Here is a 16,330-nt window from a genome sequence, read left to right on the forward strand (position 1 = left end):
CTGAGGATGATAGAATGTCACCAATGATTGCTCTAACATATTAAAAGCTAAGCGCCAGTTTAAGTGCTAAAAAATTCTCCAAACCTGAAGTTCTGTTACCAGTACAGAATCTATATAAGTAGCTACAAAGGAGGTGGGAAGGGGATTAAAATGTCCAAAGCGTAAGTATAGACTTGTCCTTTGTATCTAATTATGAAGTGACCAGGTGAACGAATTCTGGGGTCTCATCCAAACATCCATCTCTCCGCATTATTTCTCACTAAGAAAATACTTGGTAACTCGCCCAGAGTCCACTAACAGGCAAGGGCTAAATTAACTAGAACACACTGGCTCACCTTTTCTTTAGCAATTCTATAACTTTCTTAACATTATCAATTAAATTAGGTAAGAAGCATTTTAGTCTGTCTGTCTAAACCTCTAAGACCTGCAAAAGTCAGAAAGTTAGTGCTTATAGTACAGATTTGGGGAAGTACCAAATAGCTCCACTAGCTCATACTCAAAGGGTAAGGATGGGCAAAGGGGACAAGCAACAATCTTGTACAAGAGAAAGATGGTGGGAAGGAAAAGTGAGGAAAACTTCCAATATCCTCAACTTTACAAAATGCAAGTTTTAGTTATGCTATAATATTCATTAGTATTCACTCACATATGTTCAATTTTTCTTTTTTTTTTTTTTTAGAGACAGGGTCTTGCTGTCGCCCATGCTGGAGTGCAGTGGCATGATCATAGTTCACTGCAGCCTCAAACTCCTGGGCTCAAGCAATCCTCTCATCTCAGCAGGTGCAAGCCACTACGTCTGGCTAATTTTGGGGGTTTTTTGTTTTTGTAGAGATGGAGTCCCAACATGTTGCCCCGGCTAGTCTCAAACAATCCTCCTGCCTCGGCCTCCCAAAGTTATGGGATTACAGGCATAAGCCATCTCACCTGGCCAATATGTTCAATTTTTGAAGTCTCCCTTGTTTCCGAAATTCTGACTTCCTATTCACTTACTTTAAGTCCTATCTCTGGAGGTACTAGATAACCCGTTGAACCTGTTGACAGTAACTGGCTACATTTTAAATCTTGTGTGCCTCACTTTTTTATATCTGGGTGAACTATCTGTACCCTAGGGCTTAATTTGACATGATCCTCCATTTAAATTTTACCCATTACAAGTAGGGGTAAATTTGAGTCTTTTTCATTTTTCCTGGCCCCAGGCAAGCTTAATTAAATCTTAGAGTAAATATCAAGAATAATATTTATTTAAGAATTTAAATTCTTAATTCTTGATATTGATGAATCAATGTCAAAATGCATAGGACAGAATGCTAGTAAGCCTATAAAACAAATAAAGCTACATGAGGGTTTTTCCTCCTCCTTTTTCTCTCTACGTCTCTCCTACCCTTGTTCCCATATTTGCCCCTCATTCTCGCCCTCTTACCTCAATTTTAAGATCTTTTATGTGGCCATAACTTGAAACCTACGATTTACTGTTCTTACCAAATACAGTGAGGTAAGCGGCTGCTTAGGATGTGTAAGTGTTTATAAAACAAAAAGCAAATAGTATTTGATAAAGTAAAAAACAAAATGAAGTGTGTTAGGAGACCAGAGTTCTAGTTCCAACTGTGAAATTGAAGTCATTTCACTTGAGTCCTAGTTTTGTCATTTTTAAATAAAGAATATTATATTAAGGGTTTGAAAACAGTGTGCCTAAATCTAATTTTGCTTGTGTAATGGCCATTACGGGGTTTTGTAGTTATCTCCATTCCCATTCCTCTAGGTTGATAATATAAATTAGAGAGGGTGTGGTGCGGGACATAAGTGGTTTCCTATCTCCTCAGTAGTTGCTTCTGATTCCCTGGACATTCTGGATTTTTGCACTGCTGAAAGTGCATTATGAACTACAATATGAACCCACACTAATGTAAAGAAAATCAGAGCTGCCTTACTGGTCATGCCCATAAGACCGTGCTACAAAGTCTTTCCTCTGTCACAAGCATGAAGGGTCTACTTGTCTGACACCTTCAAACTTCCAACTTCAAATTTCTGGCATGTGCCTTAAACCCCAGCTACCCATAGTATATCATTATGGCTCTAACATGTAAGGCGTTATCTAAACCTACCCTAAATTTGTATTTTCATTGTACTCAGAGCAAGTTCCCCAAGATTTATTTCCTGCTGGTTTATTTCTTTTAGATTTCCTTACTTCAAATTTCTGAAACTATCAAAAGGAAGCCACCCTAAGTTAGCAATTCCAGGTTGTTAGAATCATCCACCAGTCAGGAGTTGATAAAATACTAATCAAATCCCTTCCCTTCCACACTTTTTTAATTCAAGATCTTGTCCTCCTCATAATGCCAGCTCTTTTTCTCTTTGGGCAATGACCACCTTATTTATTCTTTGGCCACAAAACTAAATGCCACATTACCTTCTCAAGCCTGTTTAATGAAGCTCAGTATACTGAGACAGTAACTTACAATTATGTTCCTTTGGGCAAGTATCTAACTTCTATGAGCCTCAATTTCCTCATTTGTGAAAAATAAATAATGCCCAAAAGAGCTTTGTGATGATTAAATGGGAAAATATACCTAAAATGTCCAACCAAAAGCCTGGACTAAAGCAGGTTATTATTATCACAGGCACTATTATTCCTGTTCTCTCCCTAATGGGAGCAACGATTATGGCACCTTCCCTATCTTTCTGGTGCTCACCAGACCAGCTTAACCTACACAAAACCAGTCTTTCTCCTTTCATTCACAGTCACCTTGAGAGAATTAAAAGGGAAGGACTCCAAACAGCCCTGGGGATCCCCACCCCACCCTCTACACCTCTGCCACAACCCTTCCTAGGCACAGCCTGGTATCCTGAGGACTCTAACAACCCCAAAAAGATGGATGCTTCCCCATGACAGGCACATAACTAGATACCAGGGAAACTGCCAAAATCATCAGGGGAGCTCCTTAATGTCACTGATTTCTTTAGCAAAGCCAGGCAATAAATAGACATAGGCATGTCAGATATATACACATCTGACATATATATATATATATCTCAGATATATATGTCTCGTAACACTTTGCTTGATTCCTTTTTTTAAATGTTTGAACAATTTGGTGTGTGTGTGTATGTGTGTGTGTGTGTGTGTGTATGTTCAGATATATATGTCTGGCAACACTTTTCTTGATTCCTCGTTTTTCAGTGTTTGAGCAATTTTGGGTAAGATGAAATACAATATAGCTTGAAAAAGCTGCTGTGATGTCCATTTTAATCCTCGTTCTCCATGGTGGAGAATAATGTGTTGTTCTTAAAGAGCCAACCTGCATACAATGTAACTGTTTTTTTCATTCAAAAGGCCCACCTTGAGTTGTGTAAACTACTGGCTAATCATCTCCCTTTCACTGTGTAGCTACAACCAAGGCCAATCTTACGACTTGAATACTTTCTATTAATGTAAGTATACATTAAGCTCCCAACCTTACAAAGCGTGAAGAGACACCTGAAGATTTTCTGGAGTTGGGAGGAAACAGCTAGAAGCTAACCCACATCCACTAGCAAAAATAGTAATTTGCCCAGATGACAAATTTAGCCAGAACGACAACATTTGTTAAATTTTATGCCAAATGAGTTCCTTTTATATATAGTGTTAAAAGGATTCTATTACCTTTCAAATCTGCACTGGTTTCCTCTAATTAAAGTCTTCTACTTACTTGGAGATTCCCAATCGAAATGTCTCCAGATTCAAAATGCCACTGTAAACCCTCCAGCAAGTTTAGAACATTGTAACAAAGTGCACCATTCTTGGAGCACCAAGGCTCGAAAATCATCTCAAAAGGTGGCTGGTTGCTTGGAGCTTCCGCCTCCTGACTGAAACCTAAAATAATCTCTCTCCTCTATTCCTGAATCTGCATCACTTCTGGCAAAGATTCTTCCTTCAGACCTGAATGGCCGAAATGACTTAAAGAGGCTCAGAGAACCATGCAGTAGAGTAGTAAGAGGAGCAAAGGCTACCAGTCACACAGGTGGTTAAAACCCACCTCTACCAGAACAAATAAATGTCTACCCCCTCATCTATGAAGGGGACTATGCCCACTTACCTTTAAAGGATGGTTGTGAGCATCAAATTAGGTAGGAACAGTGAAAAAAGTTGTTAACTGTTAGCTTCCCTTTCTTTTTTAAGCCTCAATTAAAGTTTCTCAGGTTTTATCATTGGAGCCATCTCCATTTCCTAGAGACTACAAAGGAGACTGACCTGGGTTACGTAGAATAGAGTCAGGATTATGATATCCAGACCCCTAAAAATAAGGAAACTCTGTGGGCTCACATCAATCCAGCTTCTCAAATTAGTGAAAGAAAAAAAATTTACTAAAAAAGAAAACAACTCAAAATACAGGGTTAACTATATCCCATCTGAAACAAGTTTCAGCACACATTCAGGCTAGTAAGGTATTTTAAAGGAAAATGTGAGAAAATATGTATTCTAAAAGTGAGGTGAGATGTTTTTCCACTTTTTTACTTTAATACTAGGGTTGCTCTAATTTTTAAGGGAACATAAGAAAAAATGCAGTCTGAGCTTTGAGGGGGGACTAATTTGCTGAGGTGAACTTGTATGAAGTTATGTTAAACAGTAAAAGAAATGTTATGCAACACATTGGGAAGGGCAAGCAGTTCTGGGGTTTGAAACTCTTCACTGTCTGAACAATTCAGTTCTTTAAAATTAAGATAAAGGTCTCCCATGGTTCTCGAAAACCAGACTAATTAGTAAAAACAGATAAAATCAAAAGCAGGACATTTCATACACATTTTATATTCAAATATTTTTGGGAGAAATAACTACATTGATTTTAAATCTCAACTTTTTCTTAACAGATATACTTCATTACATTTTAAAGTACTGGCTGTGTTTTCTAAAGCAGAATCAAGCTATCATCTTTTTACTTAAACTGATATATAAAAATGCTCAGCTAAGGGTAAGTAGCTAAGGACTCGACTGGTCCCAAAGTTTTCTGTTGTATACCTATATTAACACCTAAGAAGAAGAAGGAAAAAAACTGCCTAAATCAGCACTTTAAGAGAATCAGAGGCACCTACAACATATACTTTCTAACTATTTCTTGTAACAAGTATTTTACAAATGGCTCAATGTTTTTCCGAATCAATTATAGATTCTATTCTAACCATTTTAAGAAAACATCTATTGAAAACTGACATTTCTCAGCTAAGAGATCTTTGAAATCTATTACATTTTAAGTGACTAGTAACTACAGCAGGCAAATAATCATGTCTAATAACAATCTGTATATACTCATAGATATTCTATAATTTTCAAAGCACTTTCACATGCATTAAGAATGTGATTCTTACAATGGCCCTACAGGTTAGGCATTATCCCTATTTTAACAGATGAGAAATTTCTGAACAGAGAGTTCAGAAAAGTTAGGTAATTTCCCTAAAATCACAGTGTTTGTAAACAGCAGAGCGGTTACCTTAACCATGGTTTTCTGGGTCTAAGTCCAGTGCTCTTTCCACTTCAACATCCTTTTGTTTCTTAAACATTACTACATGCTATGGGAACGCTAGCTGCTACAGCTACTACTGGAAAAGGAATCATCCTGCCTATGCAATTTCATTATAGAAGCTGTTGAATTCTCATCTAACTGGCAAGCTCTATTAATCAGAATATGGTATTCTCTAACATGCCAACCATGATACTATCTAGTACTATTTGCTATACATATCTAAGATTAATTACCTGGTATAACGGGATCTTCTCTTTACAGGATTCACACTAACCGAGCTAAAGTCACAAGGCTTTAGATTTGCCACAAGAGAAAGCCCAAGCCACGGCTAGGAAGGTTCTTGAATGTTACAAGTCAATTCCTTACTTTAGGTTGACTAAAATTTCTTGGACTAAAGAATAATACTTTTCCACAGAATGAGGCCCTAATATGCAAGAAATTTTCCTATTAAATCTATCTACATTAACAAATTATTGATGAAACATTAAGAATAAAAACATTTCTCAGAGTAGTTTATTTGAGTATTGTTTCCTCTGTCAAATGCAAACTCATCCTAATGCCAAATATACTTTCATAAAACCACTTACCTAACTTGGCAAACAGATCTACATTTTGTCAGCGTTAGTCATCAAAGAACCAAAGCCTAAGAACTACTCAACTTATAAAGGTTGGGTGTGTTTGTGAATGAACATGAAAAAAAAATGAGTCAGAATGAGTGAAAACACTCAAATCTATTGAGTAATAACAAAACTAGCAGCTATTCCCTATTTTCTGAGGGACAGTGGCAAAAATGGCCAGATTAGAAGCCATAACTGTTAGTATAAACATGCAACCAAAACTACGTCTGTTGATTACTATTATAATCAAATTCACTATAAATCCCATTCCAACCATCTACCCATACCCTATGAAAAAAATGAGTAGAGCAAATTGATAGCTAGACTTCTGTTTCATATCGTTCACACTGTAATTCATTTGAGAGTCCTCAGATCCAGAAAAAAACAGATCCGGAGTTTGAAGTAGAATAAAATCTCATCTAGGATACTCTGAAAGGACTGCTCAGTAATGAAAAGTGGGGAAATCAACAGGCTAGAGAGAACAGTGGGACCTAGTAATATGAAGCTAAAGAAATTGTGTGGTAAATAATGAGAGGTTAGGGACTCATTTACCAATAATAAAAGGGACCATTAATGAGACCATACCAATATTGTCGCTACTAACAATGATGGCTAATGTGTATTGCATCCTTACTACATGCCAGGTCCCAGGCTTACATGCATTCTCAAAGCCACTGGGGAGGTAAGCGTTATTCCTACTTTCCAAGTGAGAAACTGAGGCTTCGAAAGGCCAAGTTCATTGCCCCTGGTCACAAAACGCATACCTAAATCCTGGCCAAGAGATTCAAACCCAGGACTCCAGAGCTCTGGTTTTTTTTTTTTTTTTTGAGACAGAGTCTCGCTCTGTCGCCCAGGCTGGAGTGCAGTGGCGCAATCTCGGCTCACTGCAAGCTCCGCCTCCCGGGTTCACACCATTCTCCTGCCTCAGCCTCTCCGAGTAGCTGGGACTACAGGCGCCCGTCACCACGCCCGGCTAATTTTTTTAAATTTTTAGTACAGACGGGGTTTCACCGTGGTCTCGATCTCCTGACCTCGTGATCCGCCCGCCTCGGCCTCCCAAAGTGCTGGGATTACAAGCGTGAGCCACCGCGCCCGGCCTGGTTCTTAAGCATTATATTAAGAAAACAATATTGCCCAGCCTGGACCACTCTTGGGCCATAAACATGAAGCCATGAAAAAGTATTCAAGGTTATCCAGCGCCCACCACAGTGCTTACCACATAAGAGGATGTCCAATGTCTACTGCATGAAACATTCCTTATGTTCCACAACTGAATCCTGCGGTTTCAAAGAGCATGGTCATTAACAACTCCCAGAAAGGAAGTTTTTTGAGTGGCAAGTATAACTAGATTGGGGGAGAAGGAATGGAAGTACATCAAACATCTTCTAAGGCCCACTCTGTGAAGTCTGACCTAAAACAAAAGAAGATCCTTGGTAGATGAAGTATAGTATGGGAGGTATGACTCCCATACAATTGGATGGGAATCTTTCTTTTTGGGTTCTTATAAGATTTCCTCTTCAATGGCCTCACAATTAAGATACAGAACAAAACAAACCAAAAAGAAAGATCCTAAATTGCTGCTTAAGTTCAAGCTTTATAACTCAGATTGTGCTAGACAACATCCTGAGAATTTCAAGCACTTCATTCTGACTAACGAAAAAAATTTCAAGAACAAGATATAACACATTCCTGAATCAATCAAGACTAGACACAATATTGATAAAAAAGAAAATTCGACAATAATTCATAGAGAGGTCTTAGGTCCTTTTTCCTTCTAAAATGGCTTCTGCTTATTAGAAAGTTTAGTTAACTGGGTATCAACATACAAGGGCTGAGGAGAACGGAGAGCATCAGAAAAAGTCCTAACCACTGCCTTAGGAGTTCCTAGAACACTCCAAGCTCTTCCCTGCTTTGGAACCTTCATACACACTGTTCCCTCTGCCTAGAACCGTCTTCAGGTAAAAGAGGGTTAGCTTTCCAGACAAGCCGCCTCTGACCATCTTACCAAGCGGACTGCCCCCTATTATCTTCTATCACGAAACCCAGCTTGTTACCTTTATTACTTTCCCAACTAGTAATTTTTCATGTTTAGCTAAATAGCCTTCCCTCCCCCATCTTCACAGGGGGATAACCTCCATGAGGACAGTTAGAGACTGTTCAAGTCTCTATAAACTCAGCATGAGCGTTTTATGCAGATGCTCAATAAATATTTTTTGAACCAAAAAAAAAAAAAAACACTGTATCCAGCTATTTCAAACTGTCAGCCTCCCCACCAATAAAACAAACAAACAAACCACCTTGTTTTTATAAGCTTTATAAGTCACCCGTCTGGAACAAGAAATACAATCCTAAATTGTCATTTTGCCATTTCATTTCCCCCCACCACCACCACCTAGATTGTAAAGCTGTACAGTCAGGAAGTCAATCTTATACTTCATCAGTATAATGTGCTGTGCAACACAGTGGGCATCCAATAACTAATTCAATTTGAATGAATTATCTTAGGACCTGCACAGAAAGTGTCCTCTAAGCTCTGACATCATTCTGTCTATATATCTATCACTGGTTTTTATGTATATTAAAATTATTTCATGGGGAGGGTGACAGCGATGTAAAGATAAATAAAATCTTGTCTCTTCTTCCTGAATTATGGCATGCTCTATAAACATGAAATATTGAATAAATGTCTGTTGAACCTAACTAAATGCTAGAAGCCCTTTAAGAATGGAATCAAAAAGTAACCATGGTCACATTGACTACCAAGGGTACCCCAACCCTTATTCTGTTAATAATTCAACTCAAGCAGTTTGCTAAAGTTGTCAAGAGATTTCTGAGATTCCCTGTTTTAAAAATAGCATTACTACTCAAAATTCCCCAGTAAATTTAAGGAAATGGTCCCTAACAGGCTCGGGCCTGGCCTGGTATTTTCACAACACCCCCTGTCAAAAGCCATACAGAGCTAATAAGCATTCCCAGTGGGGAAAATCATTAATTAGCAGAGCTGCCTCAAATGTCCAGACACTACAGTATCACTTTGACCCCTGTCTATTTCCTGTATCTCTCCATTTAAACCAAATTCAGTCCTCTTTTTTTTTTTTTCTTCCTGCATGCAATGCTAACACAGAAATCCCTGGCCTGGAACAAAATGCCTCTCCCAGGCCAATGGCAGCCTACCTACCTACCTTACAGGTGGCACAGGCCTGGGCAACCCGCCCCCCACCCCATCCCTTCCAGCGCACAGAAACCCTGCAAAAGTTTGAAAACGCAGGTTCCAAGAGGCCCCCGGAGCCCGAGGTCAGCTCAGTGGTCCGGCTCCAGCTGTGCCCGGCGACAGCCAAGATGGCCCTGAGCGGGGCCCACTGCGGCGGCGGGGCCGAGGGGCGCCGGCCGGGGCCGCTGTCTCTGCCGCCTACCTGAGCAGCGTCAGGGACCAGGAGGCAGGCCCGACGCCCCTCCCGCCCCGCCGCAGCCCCGAGCCGGCGCGTTCCCGGAAACGGGGGCCGGGCGGGCGCCAGGTAAAGCGGCGGGGGCAATGGGGACGGCCGCGGGGGCGGTCCCGGACCAGGTGGGCCCCGCGGGCCGGCTGAGAGCCCGGTAGGGCCCAGGGGCCAAGCGCAGACAGAGGCCGCGGCCGGGGCCTATGCGGGCCGGAGCCCGGATCCAAGCTGGGCCGGAGGCGGCCAGGAGCGGGGCGGGAAACCTGGGAGGGAGAGAGGGAGAAGCCGGCGGCTGCCCTGGCTTCCTCAGCCGGGTCCGGGGGCGTCCGCTGGGGCAGGCCGCGACGACGCGGGTTGCCGCGCTAGGGGGCTGGGGTCTCGGCGCGGCCGCGTTCCTTACCCTGCATGCTGCTGACGGCCGGGTGGCCCGGCGCCGGGGACCCTACTGGGCCCGGGGTGCCGCTGCCGCTGCCGCCCCCGGACCCGCCGCCGCCGCTCGGGCTCGGAGCCGCCATTGTTGGGAGTGAGGAGCCGAGCGGCGCCCCGGCGGCTGCAATGCAGCAAGCTCGGCCTCTCGCACGGCCGAGGGGCGCGGCTTGCCCCCGCCTTGGCTCCGCCTCCGACACGCCCTGGACACGCCTCCTGACACGCCCCCGCCCGAGCCCGACGCGCAGCCCGCGCCAGATGCTGAGCTGAAGAACCGCCCGGCTCCGGGTGCGCGACCTGTGAAGCAGACAGCTGTCTTGGACGAGGGTGGCGGGCCCACGGGGCCTAAAGTGGTTTGCAGAATTAAAGATGGGCCTGCATTTGTGCGGAAAGAAGGTACACAGCTTTCATTATTCCCATGGAGGTCTGTGACTCCCAAAAGTCCCCCTTCTTGGAATCTCAGAACCCCAAATCAGAATAGTAAAGCTGAAAAGGATCCCAGGGATCCCTTTCTTCTCCAGTCGCTAACAGATCACTTCCAGAGGGCAGTTACATGTAGCTATGGTTACAGTCTGGAACTCCTCTTAAGCCCAATACCCCAACCCTCTACACTTCTCTGAGGGGAAAAGGGAGTCCCAAGGGGAACTAACAAAAGTGCTATCCATGGACCCATCCCAAAACTACTGAATTAGAGGCTACATTTTAATAATACCGCCAGGTAATTTGTATGCCCATTAAATTTGAGAAGCATATATTTAAGCACTCAACACTCCCCAGCCTCCTGAAATAAGCTATCTACATCACCATCTTCCCCTAAATGCACGCTAGATTCCCTCCCCCAAATCCTTTACATCTTGTATAAGACTAGCTGTAGTCATTATTGTAAGTTACATAAAATGACAACCCCAAAAAACAATATGAGGTTTCTTCCATTGCTTTGCACAGAGACTTTTATTTTAGGAAGACAGTAGCTAAAAGAAGAAAAAGTTCTCTATGAGGCTAGGATTTGTGAGCCAACTGCAATGTACTCGAAATGGTAAGACATGGGTTTCTTGCCTAAAATGGAATAGCCAGTTATCCTACTTCACAAAGAATCTAAGCCATGGAGCTTGGATTTTTTCTCCCATTTTGAAGCATTGTGTGATCTACACCTAGACTTCTTTCCCAAAACTTCTTCCACTCAGACCTTATTTGATGCTGAGAGTTCATCACAGCATGTTGGAAATGTGTCCTGGGTCAAAAGAGTCCTGCCTTCTTGTTCCAAACCCAATTTCATCCATCATCTTGATGGCTCAGATCCTAAAAGTGGCCAGCCATAAACATCAAGTGGAGAGGCATTAAAGGCAAATTGAAGGTGAGAGCAGGAGGTGTACTTAAGTGGAGAGCCTGCCAGAATTCTCCTCCATGGGCCTCGTTGGCTGCCCAATATCTTCAAGTCCAGGTCTTATAAACATGGCCAGATTCCCATCTGGAAATCAGTAGCCCACCCAGCTCTTGTTGCTCCTAGGGCATCTTAATTGTGAGCCACCATGACTGGCCTTTAATAAGAATTTAATATATATTCTTTTAATAGAAATCCTAGGAGCAACACTACAGATTAGGCAATAGAAAATTAAACACACACATACACACACACACACACACACACACAGACACACGAACGCACATCCAATATTATAAATAAGAAATATAAAAGAAGGCTGGGGATGTTGGCTCATGCCTGTAATCCCAGCACTTTGGGAGGCCAAGGCGGGTGGATTACATGAGGTCAGGAGTTAGAGACCAGCCTGGCCAACGTGGTGAAACCCTGTCTCTACTAAAAATACAGAAAAAAAAAAAAAATTAGCCGGGTGTGGTGGCAGGTACCTATAATCCCAGCTACTAGCGAGGCTGAGGCAAGAGAATCACTTGAACCTGGGAGGCAGAGGTTGCAGTGAGCCGAGATTGTGCCACTGCACTCCAGCCTGGGTGACAGAGCAAGACTCCATCTATAAAAAAATATATATAAATATATTTATATTTATATTTATATTTTATATATATATATGGGAAAACATTCAACCTAGCAAATTCATTAAGGGAAATTGGGAAACTGAATTAAAAGAAAAATACAATAAAAATATAACTAATCTTATTTTTTGTCTAATAATACCTAATTCTGAGTTTGTGATAAAACTGACATATACTTGCATTGCTGTTGGTACTGTAAACTAGTAAGAGCCAATAATTAGATGTGCATATGGCAAAAACAAGAAAGCACTTTGATTTGTTCCAACTGAGGAAGCTATGTATGAGCTTTTTAACTTTTTCTTATGCTCACATTTCTCTTACATATTTGTGTTTTATGATTTCTTATGGACTAAATTGTATTCTGCTCCCTCTCCAAATTCACATGTTGGAGTCCTAACCCCCAGCATCTCAGAATGGGACTATATTTGGAAATAGGGTCTTTAAAGTAAAATGAGGTCATATGAGTGGGCCCTAATCCAATAGGACTGGTGTCTTTATAAAGAGATTAGGATGCAGACACACAGAGCGAGGAGAAGATGATCATCTACAAGCCACAGAGTGTGTCCTCAAAAGACACCAACTCTGCCTACACCTTGGACTTCCAGCCTCCATAACTGTGAGAAAATACATTTCTGTTGTTTATTGGTTCTTTTGCTATGACATCCCTTAGCAAACTAATACACAATTCAGAAAAATGAATTGCTTAAAAAAAGTTAACCTTTTTAGTAATAATGGTGGTAGCTGGCATAATCTTTGGAGAGACAGGAAGGCAATTAAGCAATACATATGAATATCCAGCAAATTTACATTTATAAGATATCCTTGAGGAAATCCCCAAATGGGCCTGAAACTCCTCGCTCTGCCGTGTAGTGATTTTATCTTCCCACTAGAGTAGATGAAAATAACAAATTAAGATGATTGCTAAGAGGAATGTATGGCAATATCAAAGTGCCCCATCCTGAAAGACGCTGCAGAGAAAGAGTAATGTCTGTGTATTCCTTGCTTAGAGAACCTTTGTTGAGAAATCTGTCTTGCTTGTTCTTTATGATACATGTCAATGGTTAGACTAAAAATGCGTTTTTTGTTTTTGTTTTTTTTTTGAGACGGAGTTTCGCTCTTGTTGCCCAGGCTGGAGTACAATGGCGTGATCTTGGCTCATTGCAACCTCCGCTTCCTGGGCACAAGTGATTCTCCTGCCTCAGCCTCCCGAGTAGCTGGGATTACAGGCATGTGCCACCACACTCGGTTAATTTTTTACTTTTAGTAGAGATGGGGTTTCACCATATTGTTCAGGCTGGTCTCGAACTCCCGACCTTAGGTGATCTGCCTGCTTCAGCCTCCCAAAGTGCTGGGAATACAAGGGTGAGCCACCGCACCCAGCCTCAAGAATACATTTTTCACTTCACATTCCAAATAAAGAAAAAGTAATTTACAACTGGATTTCACCTTAGGACCCCAATTTCAGCCTCTGGGAAAGAAATAAGGTCAGACACCTCTATTTGGATGGAACAGTCACCAGATATTCCATATAGCCTCAGCAATTGTCTTTGAGCAAAACGCCCACCCTCAAATTGCCAAGGGCTCAGGACCAGGCCACTCAGTGACGGATGTTGCCTATTCAGGCAGAGAGCTGCAGGCTGTGCAGGTTTCTGGATGTCATTCGAGCATTGAATTTAATTGGAAATACAGGGCCTGTGAGAAACTTTGACCAGTTCATGCCATTAAAGAACCAAAGTTTCATCTGGTTCAGATAAAAGAAGATATTACTAATTTTTTTTTTTTTTGAGACAGAGTCTCGCTCTGTTGCCCAGGCTCATCTCAGCTCACTACAACCTCCACCTCCGGGTTCAAGTTATTCTCATGGCTTAGCCTCCCAAGCAGATGGCACTACAGGCGCACATCATCATGCCCAGCTAATTTTTTGTAATTTTAGTAGAGACGGGGTTTCACCATGTTGCCCAGGCTTGTCTTGAACTCCTGGCCTCTAGTGATCCACCCGCCTTGGTCTCCCAAAGTGCTGGAATTACAGGCGTGAGCCACCACACCCGGCCAATATTACTATTTTGACTATTAATAATCATGCATATGTATAAAGATTTATAAGAAAATGTTCATGACAACATTATTTATAAGAGTGAAAGAATGGAAATATCTCACTCTAAGTCATCACAAAAGATGAATACCATGCTACCATTTATGCTAGTGAATACCATGGTCTGACCAAATACAAACATATTACGGAAGTATAGGATTCTATTCTGCAAGAACTGCACCCACAACCTGTCCACATATTCTGTATTCTGTTGCTCTAACTTCACTGGAAAAAAAAAAAAAAAGGACTGGGCATGGTGGCTCATGCCTGTAATTCTAGCACTTTGGGAGGCCAAGGTGGGTGGATCACCTGAGGTCAGGAGTTCAAAACCAAGCTGGGCAACATCGCGAAAACCCGTCTCTACTAAAAAGACAAAAATTAGCCAAGCATGGTGGTGCATGCCTGTAATCCCAGCGACTCAAGAGGCTGAGGCAGGAGAATCACTTGAACCCAGGAGGCAGAGGTTGCAGTGAGCCAAGATCGTGCCACTGCTCTCCAGCCTGGGAGACAAAGAGAGATTCCATCTCAAAAAATAAATAAATAATTTAAAATAATAATAATAAAAAGAAATAAAGTAAAATAGAGGGAAGGAAGCTTGGAGATTAACTGGGAAGGGGAAAAGGGAACTTTTGGGTAATGGTCATATTCTATACCTTGATAAGAGTTTGGGTCACACAAGGGTAAGCACTTGTCAAAATGCAGCAAATATATGCTAAAGATTTGTGCATTTCATTGTATGTAAATTTTACATCGAAAGAAAAACATGTAAACAAATATCAGGCTCGGTGTGGTGGTTCACGCCTACAATCCGAGCACTTTGGGAGGCCAAGGCAGACAGATTACTTGAGGTCAGGTGTTTGAGACCAGCCTGGCCAACATGGCGAAACCCCGTCTCTACTAAAGATACAAAAATTAGCCGGGCGTGGTGGCACATGCCTGTAGTCCCAGCTACTCAGGAGGCTGGGTATCAAGAGAATCGCTTGAACCCGGGAGCCGGGGGTTGCAGTGAGCGGAGATCGGGCTGCTGGACTCCAGCCTGAGCGACAGAGCAAGACTGTCTCAAAAAAAAAAAAAGAAATACAAATATAAAACTCTAGCTAATTATAGGAGTCCTGCAGTATTTAACAGGACATAATGCTGGTATCTGCAATTTACTTTGAAAAAATGGTTGAATGGTAGGAGAGAGGGATAGAAAGATGGATAGAGATACGCTAAAACAAGCATAATAAAACGTTAATAGTGACATCTAGGTGGTGGATAGACTGCTATTAACTACAATTTTTTCCACTGTATGTCTGAAATTTTTTAAAATTAAATATTAGGGAATATAAAAAGCATGACAAAACTAAAAATGTCACACAGAAGTTAAACATTTCGCTAAATTGTATTACTCGCTAGAACAAAATAGCAAACCCAGTACTGTAACTTCTAACAACTAAGTCTGAATTTGTCCAACTAATATAATCTTACTGGGTAGGTTCTGATAAAAATAATGACTTATTGAAATGTATCTAAAAGAAAAGAATCACCTAGGGCGTAGCCAGGAAAGGGCCTCACATGCAAAGGCATGTGTCAAATGTGGTCTTACGAGACCACAACAGGCACCTCTGCCTAACTCAAGACTGTAGAATTTAATAATTACTTGGGGGAGGGCATTGTGGGTTTGGTTTTGCTTTTGAGATTAGGTAACAGTATCAGGTTTGAATTTAATAATACTGTTTTGTTTCATTGTGTTTTTTTAAGTTTTATGAAGCTATAATTCATATACCATATAATTCACCTACTTATAGTGTATAATTCAGTGGGTTTTGTTGTTGTTGTTGTTTCGTTTTTTTTGAGACGGAGTCTTGCTCTGCCGCCCAGGCTGGAGTGCAGCGGCTTGATCTGGGCTCACTGCAAGCTCCGCCTCCCGAGTTCACTCCATTCTCCTGCATCAGCCTCCCGAGTAGCTGGGACTACAGGCACCCACCACCATGCCCGGCTAACTTTTTGTATTTTTAGTAGAGATGGGGTTTCACCGTGTTAGTCAGGATGGTCTCGATCTCCTGACTTTGTGATCTGCCTGCCTTGGCCTCCCAAAGTGCTGGGATTACAGGCGTGAGCCACCGCACCCGGCCAATTCAGTGGTTTTTGTCCATTCACAGTTATGCAACCATCACAACGATCAAATTTAGGACACTTTTATCATCACCAAAGGAAACTTTATACCTTTTGCAGTTGCTCCCCATTGGACTCCAACTGCCCTAGCTTTAA

At 41.8% G+C, this 16,330-nt stretch overlaps 1 protein-coding gene across 4 annotated transcripts in view; it reads right to left on the reverse strand.

Moving 5' to 3' along the window:
• MAP2K4 (mitogen-activated protein kinase kinase 4) overlaps window positions 1-10,153 on the reverse strand; it is a 125,299-nt gene extending 115,146 nt beyond the window's left edge. Inside the window, exon 1 of one of the 4 annotated variants that reach the window (XR_010117955.1) lies at window positions 9,950-10,126. Coding sequence is in view for 2 of the 4 variants with exons in the window: in XM_055258037.2 (XP_055114012.1) it covers window positions 9,950-10,064 (115 nt within the window). In the remaining 2 variants the exon portion in view is untranslated. Of the gene's footprint in view, window positions 1-9,949 lie in introns of all 4 variants that reach the window. The other 3 variants (XM_055258037.2, XM_055258036.2, XM_063628332.1) reach the window with 3 other exon arrangements.
• Between the last annotated feature and the right edge of the window lie 6,177 nt (window positions 10,154-16,330).

The sequence above is a fragment of the Symphalangus syndactylus genome, chromosome 20 (genome assembly GCF_028878055.3).
Source record: "Symphalangus syndactylus isolate Jambi chromosome 20, NHGRI_mSymSyn1-v2.1_pri, whole genome shotgun sequence".
Taxonomy (NCBI): domain Eukaryota; kingdom Metazoa; phylum Chordata; class Mammalia; order Primates; family Hylobatidae; genus Symphalangus; species Symphalangus syndactylus.